Here is an 18,014-nt window from a genome sequence, read left to right on the forward strand (position 1 = left end):
TTACGATAAAAGTTTCTTTATTACTCATGATGTATGGGTAGTTGACCTCGAGGAATAGAGCATTTTGGAAACTGACTTGATGCAGAAGGATGGATGTGAGTTCTTACAAACTTCAGAATAACTGCACGGTTGCTAAACAGGTAATTTATGTACACTACATGGCAGTTACTGCACTGAAGGTTGGATATCCAATTAAAATAGGGGTGGTGGTCATTGTACCACCAAAAATTAAGTAACTCGCATCAGAAATTATAATAATAGCAATAATGTTTCATTTAGTGACTGGATCAAAATGTCGTGAGAGATTTGTAGTTGAAAGAATTCTCTTGGATGTGAAGAATAGAAATGTTAACAATGACTTCATTCAGAAAAGATTAAAATTGTCATTAGAAGTAATTTAGTTATGTTGTAAGTACTAATAAAACTGGCTTTTACTAAAGCGATGTGTTATGGGCTTATGGCTGAACAGTTTTAGTCATGAGAAATGACAGACTCAAAAGTCAACTTGGTGTTCAGAAAAGAGGCAATATATACGAATGGTGATTCACCATGACCATCTTTGGAATCAGTGAGAAAATGGCTTAACTGTGTACCTCAGAGAAGAACTTGCCAACAGAGTCTCGACGCGTGGAAAAGATCAGAGTTCCTGATGAGGATGCCTCTAGAAGAACATCAAAGAGAGAGTTATATTGATTCACTTCACTATATTTCAAGGACGAACTACTCCAACCAGATACAATAACGTACATCCAAATTACATATCACGGAACTCTAAAGAGAAAAACCAACAATAAAGTGGTGAATGGGAAATTTAATATAGTATTTACTTTTTATATTGAAATTTTATAATCCAAGAAGTGAAAGCATTCTAAATTATTTTTCTAATTTGTTAGCTAGAGTGTGAAAAATGCCTAGAAATCTCTAATGTTTGACACCAAATTTTGTTCTAGCACATTAAAAGATGGATTACAGATAACATATTATATGAAAAATCATTAGCTCAAGTTAGTTAATTAAAGAGTTGAAAGATAGTCAAAAGTAGCTGGCAGAATGTTTACACAGCATATTGTGATTTCTAGATACAATGAACTAGTCGGTTTGTTGACTATTGCTGTAAGTTGATTTTTTATTTTTACTTTAGTAAACGCCACTAGTAAAATAGGCCTCATCAATTTATAAAAGCGCACACGAGTCCAAGTTTGTAATAGCCAGGTGGATTAAGGCGTTCGACTCGTCATCTGAGGGTTGTGGGCTCGAATCCCAGTCGCACCAAACATGCTCGCCCTTTCAGCCGTGGGGGCGTTATAATGTGACGGTCAATACCACTATTCGTTGGTAAAAGAGTAGCCCAAGAGTTGGCGGTGGGTGGTGATGACTAGCTGCCTTCCCCTAGTCTTCTGCTAAATTAAGGACAGCTAGCGCAAATAGCCCTTGTGTAGTTTGCGAGAAATTAAAAAAAAACAAAACCAAGTTTGTAATATCGTTAAAAGAAAAGAAACTGAATTATTTTTGGAACGTGAAAATGAACATACAAGTTTATTTATATGTTTGTCTTAGTACTGTTAGAAAGGCATTTCTGTTTGAACGTCATTTGTAAAGTGAGTTTTACAAATGTACCAGCTTGTAGAACCGTTAAGGACAAATAGACTATATTTGTTGTCATACCGGACTTTTCATATTATTTACGCCAAATAATTAAACAAAAACAAATGCTTGTCCAACAACAGAATACGTTACATCTATAAGATACAAGTGTGTTATTCATTGTGCTCCACCAGGGAGTTGCAATCGCACAACGAAAACAAATTTCAGTGAAAATATATATTTACATACGCTATACTACTAATTATTTTTGTTTTATTATTTGTACTATTGAGAAAATTTTTCTGTCGCTGCCTTTTGTATTGAGTTTATTCTTTGCAGTGCTTTTCCCAAAGTGGGTTATTACAGATACGTGCTTCTGTTGTGCAAGTGTAGAAATACCACAGTTGTAGGTTATGTATGTCACTGCACCTGAGAATACCACGCTCTTAATTTTAAAGATAGAACTTCTGTATGGACTTGTAAGAACTTTGTATGATCTTCAAAAATTTATCTCGAAGTGGCTAACTCTAAATCATATTTTTTAAATGTCCAGGTTGTTAATAGGAATTTCTTTCAATGAGGTTTACTATTAGGTCATGCAGTTGATAGAATGTCACATGAACCAGTAAAGACCAATAACTGGATAGGCAAGAAACAAAACCAGAAACTCATTACAGGCCACGTATCGTGCGACTTCTACCATCACTTGGGGTGAAATTCGTAAGGGTTGAGAAACGAGAGAAGTACTTCAGCTTTATATGTTTCTGTTCTTAAAGCTTTTAATTTAGGTTTAAGTACGTTGTTTGAGTAAATTATAATTAGGCATATCTATTATTACACTGTTTTCATCCTTTTAATTTTACTCATTTTTTTTTAAATAATCTTATACAAGATGCACAGTAAATAAGTAATATCTATGGTTACCTATGAAACATTGTAACTATACATAAAATATTTAGTATATACAATAATAATTAAGTTTTTAATAAAAGGTACTTAAGTTATTTAAACTTTGTTTATTTTTATCATTAAGCTGTAAGTTAGGTTGATATGTATGAGAGGATGAATGTGGACACTAAAATGTACAATTTGATAAACTGAAGGTGACAGTTTCATATTTTCTGTTGGTATAAAGTAGTTCTTATATACAAGTTTTATAAGATACCACTTTGCTAACAGAAACAAGATTTCATTATACTGTTGTTTTCAGTACATCAAAGGTAAAATGCTTAAGATAAGGCAAGGAGTGAAAAGGTCGGTTGAACTTATTTACAGTTCAGTTACCCGTAATTGGGAAATTAATTTGTGCTTGATGATTATTTCTGTGACAATTGTTATGTATATGTAATTTCAATTAATTAGTTGCTGGAATGATTGAAAGTATTAATAATGAAACACTAACTTCTATTCATCATTTTAGTCATTTTTACAGTTAATCAATTAATTTACCTTACAATATAACATGCAGGAATTACTCGTGAGTACTGAAAGTAATGTTACTATATCGTATGAAGTTTTATTTGTTCAATTACTATTATTAATGTACATTTTTTTAATACCAGTAAGCTTAATATTATTTTTTGACTTTCTTGTATCTCTGTTAGAGAGTGCTGTTATTCTAGTGCATTTCACTTATGTTAAATGTACTGATCGTTTTCATACACTCTCACATTTCTCAGACAAGGAAAGCTGTGAGTTTGTACATGAAATAATGACGTTATTAATGTTGGTAATAAAAGTATAGTGATTAATCTCATTATATGATAGAACTTGTTTGTAAACACTTCACTTTATCGGCTTCAATTTCTAACATACAAATTACGTTTGTGAGATATGATTTCATACAAATTACGTTTGTGGGATGTGATTTCAGTTTGTTTGGAACAATGGACAAGTAACTAAAACTGAAGTGTAAATACAACAAATTTTTAACAATAATTCTCTCTCATGATTTTCACTTTTTCATATTCTATCAACATAACTTGATTACAAATTAAATTCAAAACCTCTAAGGTACCAAAATCCTTGTTGAATTACTTTCATACTGTTGATAAATACGTGACTGAATGTCCGTGAAACAATTTTCAGCATGTTTTAACTTGTTTGTAATTCTCCACTTTTGTCTTCTGTGTTGTTTATTGTGGTTGTATCTGGACATATAAATGCTTTCCCACCATAATTTAGATTTTCTTCACTGTCAGTTGAGAAGTGTTTGATACTGCAAACAAAACCTGAAATATTTTATTATCTTATCCACATTGTCTTTCTCTAACATATAGAGAATTCTTGTGACTGTATTGTCAGCTCTATTTAATTTATACATTTCAGGTATTTAATTCTGTATGGTTTACTGGTGGTTCTTGCATTTATGTAGATGCTCACATGCTAAAAACCATATGTTATTTTTCTAATAAAAACAGCAATAATAAATACAAAAATGTTTTGCTTGCATAGTTTAACCTACATTGTCTGATGGGCAAGATTTATTATTAACCTTTATATAGCCTCTTGTGAAGTTTTCTGTTCCATGTAGTGATCCATCCTCTTGTGAAGCTCGCCTGTTGCATTTGGTGGTCTGTCCTCTTGTGAAGCTCTCCTGTTGCATTTGGTGGTTCGTCCTCTTGTGAAGCTCACCTGTTTCATTTGGTGGCCCGCCCTCTTGTGAAGCTCGCCTGTTGCATTTGGTGGCCCGTCCTCTTGTGAAGCTCGCCTGTTGCATTTGGTGGTCCGTCCTCTTGTAAAGCTCGCCTGTTGCATTTGGTGGTCCGTCCTCTTGTGAAGCTCGCCTGTTGCATTTGGTGGTCTGTCCTCTTGTGAAGCTCGCCTGTTGCATTTGGTGGTCTGTCCTCTTGTGAAGCTCGCCTGTTGCATTTGGTGGTCCGTCCTCTTGTGAAGCTCGCCTCTTGCATTTGGTGGTCTGTCCTCTTGTGAAGCTCGCCTGTTTTTATTGCCTTGGTTCTGTCAGAAATTGTTTTAGAAATATAGCAATGATTAAATTTTCAGTGATACCTAAACCTTTCCTAAGTAATCTTCTGTTGTTTTGAATGTAGAATACATTGTAATTTTAGTTTCTAGTAACCTGTTATATTTGTAAATTATTTCCCTTAACCTTAATTATAAATATTAATAACTGATTTCACATAATTAGTAGTTGTGAAAACTAAGACTGCATTAATTAACTTGATAATTGTAATTTTATTTTTATTGACTAGGCTGTCAAGTTGCATTTTGCCTGAAATGTCTTACATGTATGTGATTAAAGAAAGTGCCAACTCATCATAGTGGTAGTTATGAGTAGACATAGTCAGATACTTTCTTTCAAGCTTCATGGTTTGGAGACTACGAACTGAAAGTGGTACAAACATGAATCGCTATAAAGGCAAAAGAAAGACAGATGCATCAGCTTCCTTTTCAACAGGAAGAAAAATGAAGGACAGTAATATAGAACACTGTTATGAAGGAAAGGGCACTATATCAAACCTACTTCCTCATTTTGGATTTATCAGAACTGAAAAACCATATGGTGAAACAGTTTCTTTTGATGTGTTCTCTTTTGAAGATGGTAAAAGTAAAATCACTTTCAGATTTACCACTTAAAGTGGGACAAGAAGTAAATTACCTTGCAGAAGAGGGCGTGATGGTAGTAAAGCAAAGTATTATGCTTACCGTGTATGGAGACCCGAGTACCACAAAATATTTAGTAAAAGTCCTTCATTAGGAAGGAACACTGCACATAGTTTGAGTAGCAGCGGTAGGGTCTCGGATATGTCTTACCAAGATTCGATGGTATCAGTAACTGGTTCAGAAAAGTCAAACTCTTACAGTTCAAATACCTTTTCAAGTCTTTCAAGTATGAGTGAAGATACATTAGAGATATGCTCTCACACAGAAGAAAAACATGCATCAGGTACTTGCAGAGAAGCTAAAAAACTAATAGAACAGAAGGGGAAAATTTATCCTGAAGGGGAAACAAAAGCACAAATAATTTTTGGAACACCAGAAGAATATGTTTTGGTTATAAATGATGTTGTATTTTATCATGAACATCCAGTTACAAGTTTAATGTGGCATATTGATGATGGAGAGTGTGTTAAGTTTGATGCAGTTCAAAATGATAGCTTTTCTGGTTTTCATTGGATTGCCATCATGGTTTGGGTAGGAAATCGACCAAAATGTTCTTTGACAGATGACATTAAAAACAAAGATAATGTGGAAAAACTAATTAAAAAATATGAACACATTTTAAGTAAGCAAGTATAATTCTTCCAATTCATTGAAGTATTCAGTAGGTGAGAATGAGGGGTTTAAATATGAATGGGGAGAAGCCAGTCTCTCAGCAAACGATACAAGCTCCTATACTACTTATTTATCTGATGATGAGAATGAAAAACATCATGTGAGTGAGTGCCAAGTAGAAAACTCTTCAAGCAACGGGAAGAGTGACTGTGTTTCTGGGATACTTCATGAGAAGTTTGGAAGAGAAGTGATAGGAGAATATTTAAATACTAGCTGCAAGAAAGATAGTTTAGTTACATTGAAGAAGCTATCTGAGTGTGTATTAACAGAAGAAAAGATGAAAGATATACCTGGGTTAACAGAAGAAAATGTTACTAAAGATATACCTGGGTTAATAGGACAAAATGTTGAAGATATACCTGGGTTAATGGAAGAAAACAGATTGGAGCCATCTGTGGAGATGTTCAAGAGAACCTGAAACCATCATCTTAAGATAGATAAAAAAGTTGAGGTGTTTTGTACTAATACAATCTGTGAAATAGTTCATAAACCACATCTACCCAAATGTAGCCCATTTATTGTAAGCATAAATGGAGAAAATAAAATAGGTGAAGTTTGTGACAAGGCTAAGTCGGTAAAAATCAGAATTGTGTATCTGAAATCTAATACTCCAGGTGCTGATAAAGTTAAGTATCCACTTTTGAAAAATATTGCTTTTGCAGAGGGAACTGTGAACAGTGTTAATGAGTTTTTTGTCTTTTTGAACATAAAAAATTCAGTTGCACCTGTTTTCTTGAGTAAAATCTATCTTGATGGAAAAGAAGTGAGTAAAAACAACAGAAATTTGAAAAGTATTTTTGAAGAAAATGAACTTGTTTACTTTGCTTATATGCATGCTCTTCTGAGTAGTAATTCTGAATGGGTTTATGTATATCTTCTATGGAAAGGACAGAAACCAAAAACATTTGTCAAACCTACAGCAGAAGACTTTATTGAAAAGTTGGGGTTCAGGAACATTATAATCTTGGGGAGTGAGATAATACCACAGAACAGACAAGAGGAACAAATCAACAGTGGACATAAAGGTTTTTTTTTTCTCAATTATTTTTTGCCTTTATTCCTAGTAGCACATTTTGTCAAAACTCAGTTAACCTATACATAAGATTTTGAGAAATGTTCACTGACTCTCAAGTCAGAAAATAATCTGTATTTTATATCATAACTTAAAAAGAAGAGTAAAAAAAAGTCTTAACTAACTTGTATATATATAACTGAATATTTTTATCTGTTTTTGGTGGTATTGGCAATCATGAATGTTAATTTTAGTTCAGTTTAAATATAATAGGTTTCCCAATAATAAAATATGGAAATTTATATTAATAACATTGGAAAGTGATGGATATCAAATAATTTGAATAACTTCTTAGGATATATGAATGATTTGTAAATTATTGTTCTGAGGATATTCATTGTTCAGAGAGTGTTTGGATTAGATTGTTTGTACATAAATAAGGTAGGAGTTTGCTTGTTTGGGAGAGCTATCAACCTTCAGCTGGGATTAAACATTGGAGAGGGCCAGAATAATGAAGATAAAACACAGTTAGAGAAAGATATTCTGTATGAACAAGGTACAAAGGTAATTTTAACAGTAGACTAATTTGTCATTAATGTAAAATTAGAAGTAAAATGAATTATTTTGAGCTCTGGCCAGAACAGAGAATTTATTTGTTAATGAGGGTAGACCACTGGTAGGAATCAAACTCTGAATTCATCTGTCAATGAGGGTAGAGCACTGGTAGGAATCAAACTCTGCTCTAATTGGAAGAACTTAAACATGGTTAAATGTAGATGATTTTGATGACAGAATGTGTTTTTAAAATACAGGGTTAGAGGCTATTTAATATGGATATAGAGTATAAAAGAAAGGGACAGGAGTGGCTTTATACATAATATACAATTTACATGGTATTAAAGATAATAGGATTGAATTCACTTGGGTTTCTGTCCATGGAATAAGTTCTTAGTAGGAACTTGTTACAGACCATCAGATGAAACTAACAATATTAGTGAAAAACTGTATAATGAGGTTAAGATTTCAGATGCTAAATTAATATCACTCATAATTATGACTTCATTAAGACATATTGACTGGGAAATGATAGAAACAAACCATAAGAGAGAGAGAGGTTTTTGGAAACTGTTCAGGATGGCTTTCTTTAAGAGAGTATATATTGGGGAATAACTGGATACGAGTGATTATTATTGTATTAGTTTTGCTACATATACTGATAATAAATAATGGTATTTTTGTTAGAAATTTCAAAAAGATAAGTTTTGAAAGGATGCGACAAGAATTATATGTTGTGAATTGTGCAGCTGAGGTGTTTGGATACACTGATCAGATGTGGAAAATGTTTAAATATAAATTTTTAAACATTCAGCATTAACACAATCATTATAGAAAGAGAAGAATAGCTACAAATACACAAACCAGGTTGGATCACAAAGGTGGCTACAAATAAACCAGGTTGGATCACAAAGGTGGCTACAAATAAACCAGGTTGGATCACAAAGGTGGCTACAAACAAACCAGGATGGATCACATAGGTGGCTACAAATAAACCAGGTTGGATCACAAAGGTGGCTACAAACAAACCAGGATGGATCACATAGGTGGCTACAAACAAACCAGGTTGGATCACAAAGGTGGCTACAAACAAACCAGGATGAATCACAAAGGTGGCTACAAATAAACCAGGATGAATCACAAAGGTGGCTACAAATAAACCAGGTTGGATCACAAAGGTGGCTACAAACAAACCAGGATGGATCACAAAGGTGGCTACAAACAAACCAGGTTGGATCACAAAGGTGGCTACAAACAAACCAGGTTGGATCACAAAGGTGGCTACAAACAAACCAGGATGAATCACAAAGGTGGCTACAAATAAACCAGGTTGGATCACAAAGGTGGCTACAAACAAACCAGGATGGATCACATAGGTGGCTACAAATACACAAACCAGGTTGGATCACAAAGGTGGCTACAAATAAACCAGGTTGGATCACAAAGGTGGCTACAAACAAACCAGGATGGATCACATAGGTGGCTACAAATAAACAAACCAGGTTGGATCACAAAGGTGGCTACAAATAAACAAACCAGGTTGGATCACAAAGGTGGCTACAAATAAACAAACCAGGTTGGATCACAAGGGTGGCTACAAATAAACAAACCAGGTTGGATCACAAGGGTGGCTACAAATAAACAAACCAGGTTGGATCACAAGGGTGGCTACAAATAAACAAACCAGGTTGGATCACAAGGGTGGCTACAAATAAACAAACCAGGTTGGATCACAAAGGTGGCTACAAATAAACAAACCAGGTTGGATCACAAAGGTGGCTACAAATAAACAAACCAGGTTGGATCACAAAGGTGGCTACAAATAAACAAACCAGGATGGATCACAAAGGTGGCTACAAATAAACAAACCAGGATGGATCACAAAGGTGGCTACAAAAATACAAACCAGGATGGATCACAAAGGTGGCTACAAAAAAACAAACCATGTTGGATCACAAAGGTGGCTACAAAAAAACAAACCAGGTTGGATCACAAAGGTGGCTACAAATAAACAAACCAGGTTGGATCACAAAGGTGGCTACAAATAAGCAAGCCAGGTCGGATCACATATCTTGAATAATTGATGAATAAAAATGATACAAGATGACTATATTAATATTGAGTTGGTTAAAAAAATGAAAATTTAAAAAATAATAATGCTACCTGGATAGATAATATATCCTCAGAATTTTGAATGACATTAAAGATTGGATATGTGCACAAATTACTATGTTTTGTCAATCTTTGAATAGTGTGGAGATTGGAAGTTAACTATTGTAATTTTATCTTTTCAAAAGAGGTATTAAAAACTGCCCCCATAATTACAGACAATTAGTATTATATCATCATGGGAAAAGTTTTGAAAGGTATGTTAAAAGATACTTTGTAAAGTCATTTAACCTGTTCAGTGCCGTAGACGAGGTAACTTGTCCAAGCCGATCCGTAACACTGCCACGGATGAGTTATTGTTTCATGTTTTGTACATATTTCTTCATTTTGTGTTCTACTGTAAGTTTGGCTTAGAGAAAAATAGTATTTGTTGCTTATTTCCTTTGTTTTAAAAATTACTGAATTTTGCTCAAAAAAGCCTGGCATAGTAGTTGCCATAGCAGCTGAAGTACTTGGCAGTCAACACTAAGGGAAAATCTTGCTTTACAAATCTTTAGACATTCTTTGAAACTGTTAATGTTTATGTAGATGATGGTAAAGATGTAGATTTGGTGTATCTGGATTTTCAGAAAACTTTTGACAAAGTGACACATAACAGGCATGTAAAGAAACTTGTCTCTGCAAATGTGGAGGATAAGTTAACTAATTGGATGGAAGAAAGCAGAAGGTTGTTATAAATAGAGTTCAATCAAACTGGATTAATGTTGTAAGTGGTGTATCTCAGGGTTCAGTCTTAGGACCTTTTACTCTGTTTTATTTACATTGATGACATGGATGAAGGAACGGTCAATAAATTATTACATTTACTGATGATATCTTGGGTGGAGCTAGCTGTGAAGAGGATGCTGCTGATTTACAAAATGATTTATATCATTTAGTGAGTTGGGTGAATAAATGGTAGATGTGTTTTAATTATAATATATAAATATAAGATAATGTATGATCTTAACAGTGTCATGAAGGAGAGGTATCTAAGTGTAATGGCTGATCAGTCTCTTAGCCATCCTAACTATATGATGTTGCTAGTGGTAGGGCAAATAAGGGTTTATTTGGATCTACAGAAATATTGAACACAAGTCTAAAGTTATAATTTCATTATTTATGTCACTGATTAAGCTGTATTTGGAGTACCATGCTCAGTTTTGGGCCCCTTACATTAGGAAAGACATTGATTTTTTGAATGGATTTAGAAGAGAGTTACTGAAATGGTACCTGGAATGGAGGGGTTTTCTTGTTAAGAGAGGCTGAAATCTCTTATACTGTTTTATCTGTTGGTGGGTCTGTTAGAGGTGTACAAGATTGTAAAGGGAATTTATTGTGTTATACATAATATTTTTTCATATTTAACAAATTATGGATATTCTTAATTTAAGAGAGACATAGGTTGTAATATGTTAGTCAAAACATAAGGTAGATATGTTTTCTTCAGCAGTTGGTTACTAGAAGTAATGCTATTAGATCTATTTTTAACTTCTAATAAGTGTTTCATAGGTTGAGACAGTGTAAGTATCCAGATATGGTATTAAAACATCATTAATAAATTATAAATGTTTTATTTCTTACAGTGCTAGAAGTGACCTACATGAAATTAAAACAAGATTCATCACCACAAAATAAAACAAAAAAGATGACTAAAGCTAAAGTAAAAAAAGCAGATACAACCAATTCAAAGATTACTACTTCCAAATATCAGAAAAGGTCAGAATTTCATGAACTTTCACATAAAGAAGACACCCAGTCTCATCCAGAACTAAGAAACACCGATTCAAACAGACCTGAAAAGAATGATGCTTCTTTCAGTAACATCAGTACTTCCAATAGCATCTTAAAGTCCAATGTTTGCCAACCTAGATCTGGCTCAGAAAGGGCAGGAAAAATTTATTGTTCCAAAACACTTGAGTCATCTCAAAATATGGTAAAAAAAGATGTTCTTTTGATTGCTCCAGTGAGGATGGAATCAACAACCGAGACCAATGTTGGTTGTTTAAAAACATCTGAATCTCTACCTAGCCAACCATTAGACAAAGTTACAACCACTAACTCAGCAAACCTGGAGTCCACACCTGAGACCAATGTAGATAAAGTTGGTTATTCAAGAGAATTTGATTTGAAGTTAAAAAACTGTAAAGGAAATAAATCTAATAATAGACAAAACCACTTGAAAGAAGAAGATGTGAAAGATGTTTCTGAGTATATGTATAATATAAAACATCACAAAGTGTTGGATGTGAATAGACGTTCTGTTATTAGTGAACCAGTACCATCACAGTCTGACATAGACAAAGATATACACCTGTTAACTTTAGCATGTCTACCAGCCAAGAAAGACAAAATAAGATGCAATAAGAACCAAAACAGAGAACAATATGAATGTGTTTCATCTTCTGGTCACACAAGCTTTGGATGTTCTCAAAAGACTGATAAAGAAAATATACTAACAGTCTCTCCCCTTCCAGATGATGTTTCCCCGGGACTGGGAGAGACAGTTTTAAGTGCAGGTAATAACTTTCTGAATGAAAATATTGAGTAAGAGAAATATATTCTGCTTGTAAGAGTTTTATTGAAATAATTTGTTTTTCATAAAACTTTTGTGCACAAGACAAATGCATGTTTATTATGAAAGTTTTTAAATTGTGTTTGTCATGCTGTACAAAATGTGTCTCTCTGTGAACATGATTTTAGTACTGGAATGTTTAAAACAAATAGTGTATTTGTGGTTTGGAACTTGTTTCAATCACTTTTTTTTATTATTGAAATAATTTTACCATTGAGGTACACTTGATGTCTTTATGTTGACATATTCACTGGAATATCAGTTTTATTCTATTTTTTGCTATTCATACTTCAATTTCACAATAACTTGAGCAGAATGTACAACTACAGCCTCGGTTTCATCATTAAGAAGTGAAATTCCAAGTGACGTGAAGCAACCTGTAGAAAATGAAGAAGATGCTTCTGTTCTTCAGTTTGAGTCAATGAAGCAAACGTTTGAAACAACAGATCGTGTGGACGTGACCTCTGGTGGTGAAGCTGCAGGAGATTGTCATGGGTCTTTAAAATTTGCAATATTTTCTGTAAGTCAGTCATTTGACATTCATCTGTTTAAAGTATTTGTTTTCATATGTACATGTTTTATTATGTGTATGCACAACTTGATGTATAAATACATAGTATGTATATGGGAAAATATTACTTCATGTTGATGTCATTATAAGACTGTTTCACACGTAACAGTTTGACTTGCATACTGTTTTTTGTATACAAATATAATATGCACGTTAGTATCAGTGGTAGCAACTATACCCCAAGAATCATCTTGGTGGAACCACAGTGTAACACTGAGGTAAGGTCTGGGGTTACTTTTGAAATGGTACTGCTACTTCTCTGTGCAGCTATATTCACATTTATTTGCCCTCTAGGTATTGGTAAGCCTTTTAAAAACACCAGTTTTGTTATACCTCTGTATTTTTGGCATTGTTGCATTAACATGTGACCTCTCTCCACCAATCTTGTTGGACCTTTTATACCATTGGAGTTAGGCCATTATACACTTAGCACAATTCTTCCTGGCAGTTTTCCTATATAAACATATTTCTGTGACTGCACTACTTTTGTTTGTGATTGATCATCATTTGATACGAGTTTCAAATTTCTAATTATTTCTGTTTGTATGGTACTATTTTCCAAAATTTACTTTGTTTATATGACTTCAGGTTTCTAAAAGTGGTTTGTAATAAGTTTACAGTCTTCAGTGTGGGATGTAACTACATATATGCTGAGGAATGTTATTCACAGGATGTTTGAATCTTACATTTGGCCAGTGACTTTTTTCTGTTTCAAGATGGCTGCTATTCTTTTTCCCACTTGATCTGTGGATATTTCTCATTCTTGTAGATATACCCATGTTCAGTGTGAGGATTTCACACTCAATAATTTACTTCCTTTGTGTCTTCTCTGAGTGTGATACTTTTATTTAGGTTAGTGTATTTCACAACTTGCATTCATTGTTAATGTTATTTAGTTATAAGTTCCTTTTTTTGTATTTACTTTAGTCACATCTAAGTTGGGATAAGTGTTGAGTCAATCTTTGTTTCTTGTTAACTGGGTGCCATTTTTATTTTCATGGTCTTTAGGGTAAGTTTTCTTTTAGAATCCTTTGTCTTGTAGTTTCTTTTTGAGTCAACTTCTATGTTCTGTGTTTAAAAGTAGTTTATCATATCAGATACTTCAGTGATTTTTGTACTTTAAGTGTTATTGTTTTATGTTGATTTTATTAGTTTTGCATGTGTATCACTTTTAGTCTCTATGTAACCTAAACATTTTAGTTTATTACTTCTATATGTTTAGTTTCAGCTACACTTCTTGACATTTCCTTTCTTTTTGTGTTTCTACGAGGATTTCTTACTTCCTGGATTTCCTCCTTGGAATAATACTTTGTCTAGTGGTCTTGTTTAGTTTTTCATGTCCTACACAACATAGCTATCTAATTTGTGGAGTCCACTCAACCAGGAGTTTTCTCCAGTTCTTCCTTGTCTCTCTATACATGGGAATTTCAAGTACATCTTTTTGATCTGTCCTGGACTTGTGTTCCTGTGGTCACCATGGTGAGTTTGATGCTTCAGTATCATTCTCTTTGTTTCATGTAGGTGGATTTGCCTTCCTGTTTTTTAGTGGAGTGATATGTGTTTGCACACATTAGGTCTTCACTCACATTTCATGGACAACAGGCTTCTGCTTGCCTCTTCCTGCACCTGATTAATCCTTTCTCCTGCTTCCTTTTCTGATTGGAATAATCCTTTACTAACCCATCAAAGTATATCAATTTGGGTTCTCTTCACTTTTCTTTTAGTCAGGCTGAGCATTCTCCAGTTTAGATCAAGGATATCATACAGTCAGGTTTGTTATTTTCTATGTATGTCTGTGAGGCTTTATTTCTTTTCGAATGTGGTCTTCCTTGGAAGTCCACATTCCTTTGTCTTGGACCCACATGCATTCCTTTCATTGGCTACATCTTAGCCAGTAGAACTTCCATCACAATCTCTTGAATCATCCTATTTTTCTCAGTTTCATGAGTTTTGGATCAGTGGTACTCTGAGGATTATATTTTTATAACCACATCCTGCTACCTTGGCAGTTCATTGGACTTTGTATCCCTTCTTTCCTTTCCTATAGGGGAGAATGGTTTTGTTTCTTTCTGTAGTTCCACTGTCCTCAACTTTATCATTTAGAAAAGGAAAACCACATACCCATCTGGTCAGACTTTGGATTTTGTATATTGACCTTTGTGTGACTATTCTGGTAGATCACGTTCCAGAGTTATGATTCATGTGATCAATTTCTTATCGTGTCTACCAGGTTCTCCACAGAGTAGACTTTTCAGGTGGTATCATTTCTGAAGTTAACACTGAAACTGCTGGCAAGTGGTATCATTTCTAAAGTTAACACTGAAACTGTATTTCTAATAGGAACTCACCTCTTTTTTTACACTTCCTAACTTGTCTGCTCATATTTGCCATTTCTTGAAAGTGAGGATTGTGCTACTACAGTGGGATTGCTGCAGCATTATGTGATCAGCACATTGTTGCAATGATGCAAAAAAACATGGATGTATAAAAATTGGTGCATCTAGCAGACAAATAAATGTCAAGATATCTGGGGGTAAGTAGAAATCCTTTGCTCAAGACTGAGTTGATTCATAAGGATGTCAAGGGTCACAACCTTCATAAGTACCTAATAAAACTTCATTGGATATAATGTTAATTGAATAATATCACTAAAGTCAAAACTTGATTTTATTTTATGGTACAGTACCTTTGTGTTTTGTTATTTTTAGGTAGAGTATCCATAAACAATACTAAGTTGTATGTATGTTGTCATTAGGAGCTAGCTACTAAACCAATGTTTATTTTATAGTGTGTGTTGTCTTAGGAGTTCATTTGATTGTTTAATTTTTAGGAAGATCTTTTGGTTCAACAAGTGACAGAGAAAGTTCTGGCTGAAATGAGAAAAATGAATTACCAGTCTTGGGAGGCCAAACCGTGCATGTGCTTAAGTCAACATAAAAATGTATCAAACAGATCTGATGCAAGTGTACAGACTGACAGTGTTGAACTGGTTTCTGATTCTGCACAAACATATGCAACTGGAGAAATCTTATTTTCACAGGTGTTTCACTAATGTGCAACTTATTCCACAAGTAGATAGCTTGAGGGAAACCAGAATACAGGTTATTGTGATAGATATGGTTAATATACAGGTGATCGAATTCACTAGAAAAGTGATTTTATCTAATTTGGTACTAATTTAATGAACAATTAATATTTTGATTATTTTTTATCTTTTGTGTTTGATAAAGATTGTCAAACATTTGAAATGGGACAAAAACTAATCTAAACAGTGACCTATTGTAGGTTATTTAGAAGATACATATTGTAGGTACTCTTTACTTAAGTTGTACCTCCTCAGCCAGGTGGTTAAAATGCTAGACCTGCAGTCTGATGGTCACTGATTTAAATCTCTATCCCAAAACGTATGCTTGTCTATTCAGGCATGGAGGCATTGTAATGTGATGGTCAATTCCATCATTCTTTTGTAAAGAGAGGAGCCCTAGAGTATATGATAGGTTGTAATGACAGCTGCCTTCCATCTAGTCCTGGTGTAGCTTTCCATGAAATTCAAGCCAAACTTTATTTAAGTCTTGGGTTAAGGAAATATTTATTGTATAAATGATTCATAAAGTGGTAGCAGGCAACACACATTGTTGTCATGAATAATAACATTAATATACTTGTAATTCCTTTCATTTCCAGTGAATGTTTAAACATCAGTTTGGTGCATAATGTTGGGACATTCCAGATGCCATCTTTCACTGTGACTGTACCTAAAATGTTTTCTTTACATTTGTAATGCACAACTCGGCAACAGGCAACATGTTTAAACAGTATTTTAATGTCCCACATTATTCAGAGATGAGTTTTGTTCCTCTCCCCATGGTGCTTTAGTAATAATTCTAATATGCAACAAGCATAAACAGAGACAATAGTTTTAACACTCCTACGAAAAGACGTTTCTAGTCCTGATTTCTCCAAGCCCGTTCCCCTGGCTGTGGTTTCGCTAGATAGTAGATAGGGACAGTGGGAATCTCGTTAATCCATTCATTAATGGATTTAAATGGCAATTTCATTTAAATACAAAATTATTAGCCTAATATTAATAACCTTTCAAAGTTGCTCTGGGGCCAATTAGGCCCCACTTTTTGTAGGAGTGTTAAAAAAGGGTGTTAATCACTGTGCAATGTGAAACAGTTAAAGGTTACGTTTAGCAAGATATAATAGAATGTTTACTTTGTGGTCTGTCTGTACAGTTATGTGGTAAATCTTGTACTTTGATCTGTTTCACAAAATATTTCTGTAATAAATATCTGAAAAACTGTCAAACTTTTATATTACTAAAGTAGACTACAATAGTTTAAGTAATTCTTAGATGTTGTACTACCAAAACATACTAAATCCTGTTTGCAGTCTGTGGGAATTTCAGCTTGAAGTGTTACTTTTTGTAGATTGACAGGTCAAGGAACTTGTGCAATATCTTTATCACTACTAAGAAAAGGCATACAAAGTAAAAGTATAAATGTACTAAATATTTAGACTAAAACAAAATAGCAACCTGTTAAGTAAGTTACAACTGCCAACAGAACACAGTAAATAACAACCAATGGCACATAATTGTCCATCTTAATAGTTATAAATGCTCTTCTTAACTAAAGAGATATTATCTCCAATGATTCAGGTGCAAACATTCCACAAACTGTTTAGTTTCTTTCTTCTTGAAGCTCCAATCACCCTAAACCACTCATTCTTCCTCTTTAAGGCTTACAGCTATCAATCCTGAGTTGCAGTACAGTTTGGATATAAATCTGACAGCAAATGTGCTCACATTTTAAATTGGTAATGGTTGGTCTCTAATTCTTTCTGACACTGCATAGTTAACCACTGTAATTTGTGTGATAACTGCACAACAATCTTTGTCAAACATTTACAAATATGGTCATATAATAACCCCTTTAGTATCTTGAATTTTGTCTTGTGTGATTATATAAGTGAAATGGACATATTATCATATTATAGACCCTAACGTGTTGGCCATCACTTAACAACTGGGTTGACTTTCAACATTATATTTTTCAAGCATTTCTCCCTGGAATCTGATGTCAAATTCCCCACATTTATTAAAATCTCTTTAGAACCCTGAAGAACATGAGTTTATGGGAGAGAAAGACCTGTGTGACAACCAGTTTCATGGGAATAGAACTCTTTACCAATTGGTGACGTCAAGTGTTAGTTTGTCATTTTCAGTGTCTTGTGCAGTTTCTATTTTATATGTTATAGTCCTGTTAAAA

At 33.9% G+C, this 18,014-nt stretch overlaps 1 protein-coding gene across 4 annotated transcripts; it reads left to right on the top strand.

Annotated features, from left to right (window-relative positions):
* Window positions 1-1,794: 1,794 nt before the first annotated feature.
* Window positions 1,795-17,052, top strand: LOC143256382 (uncharacterized). Of its 4 annotated transcripts, XM_076513560.1 has the most exons (5): window positions 6,790-6,905; window positions 7,334-7,456; window positions 11,182-12,114; window positions 12,485-12,690; window positions 15,572-17,052. In XM_076513560.1, exons 3-5 carry the CDS (start codon window positions 11,199-11,201, stop codon window positions 15,791-15,793), a joined length of 1,344 nt encoding a protein of 447 aa, XP_076369675.1. In that variant the 5' UTR covers window positions 6,790-6,905; window positions 7,334-7,456; window positions 11,182-11,198; the 3' UTR covers window positions 15,794-17,052. The 4 variants fall into 4 exon arrangements, with proteins under 4 accessions (XP_076369674.1, XP_076369672.1, XP_076369673.1 ...); XM_076513559.1 differs by lacking the exons at window positions 6,790-6,905; window positions 7,334-7,456 and adding an exon at window positions 1,795-2,327; XM_076513557.1 differs by lacking the exon at window positions 7,334-7,456 and having other exon boundaries at window positions 6,285-6,905.
* The last annotated feature ends 962 nt before the right edge of the window (window positions 17,053-18,014 follow it).

This window comes from Tachypleus tridentatus, chromosome 7, assembly GCF_004210375.1.
Source record: "Tachypleus tridentatus isolate NWPU-2018 chromosome 7, ASM421037v1, whole genome shotgun sequence".
Taxonomy (NCBI): Eukaryota; Metazoa; Arthropoda; class Merostomata; order Xiphosura; family Limulidae; genus Tachypleus; species Tachypleus tridentatus.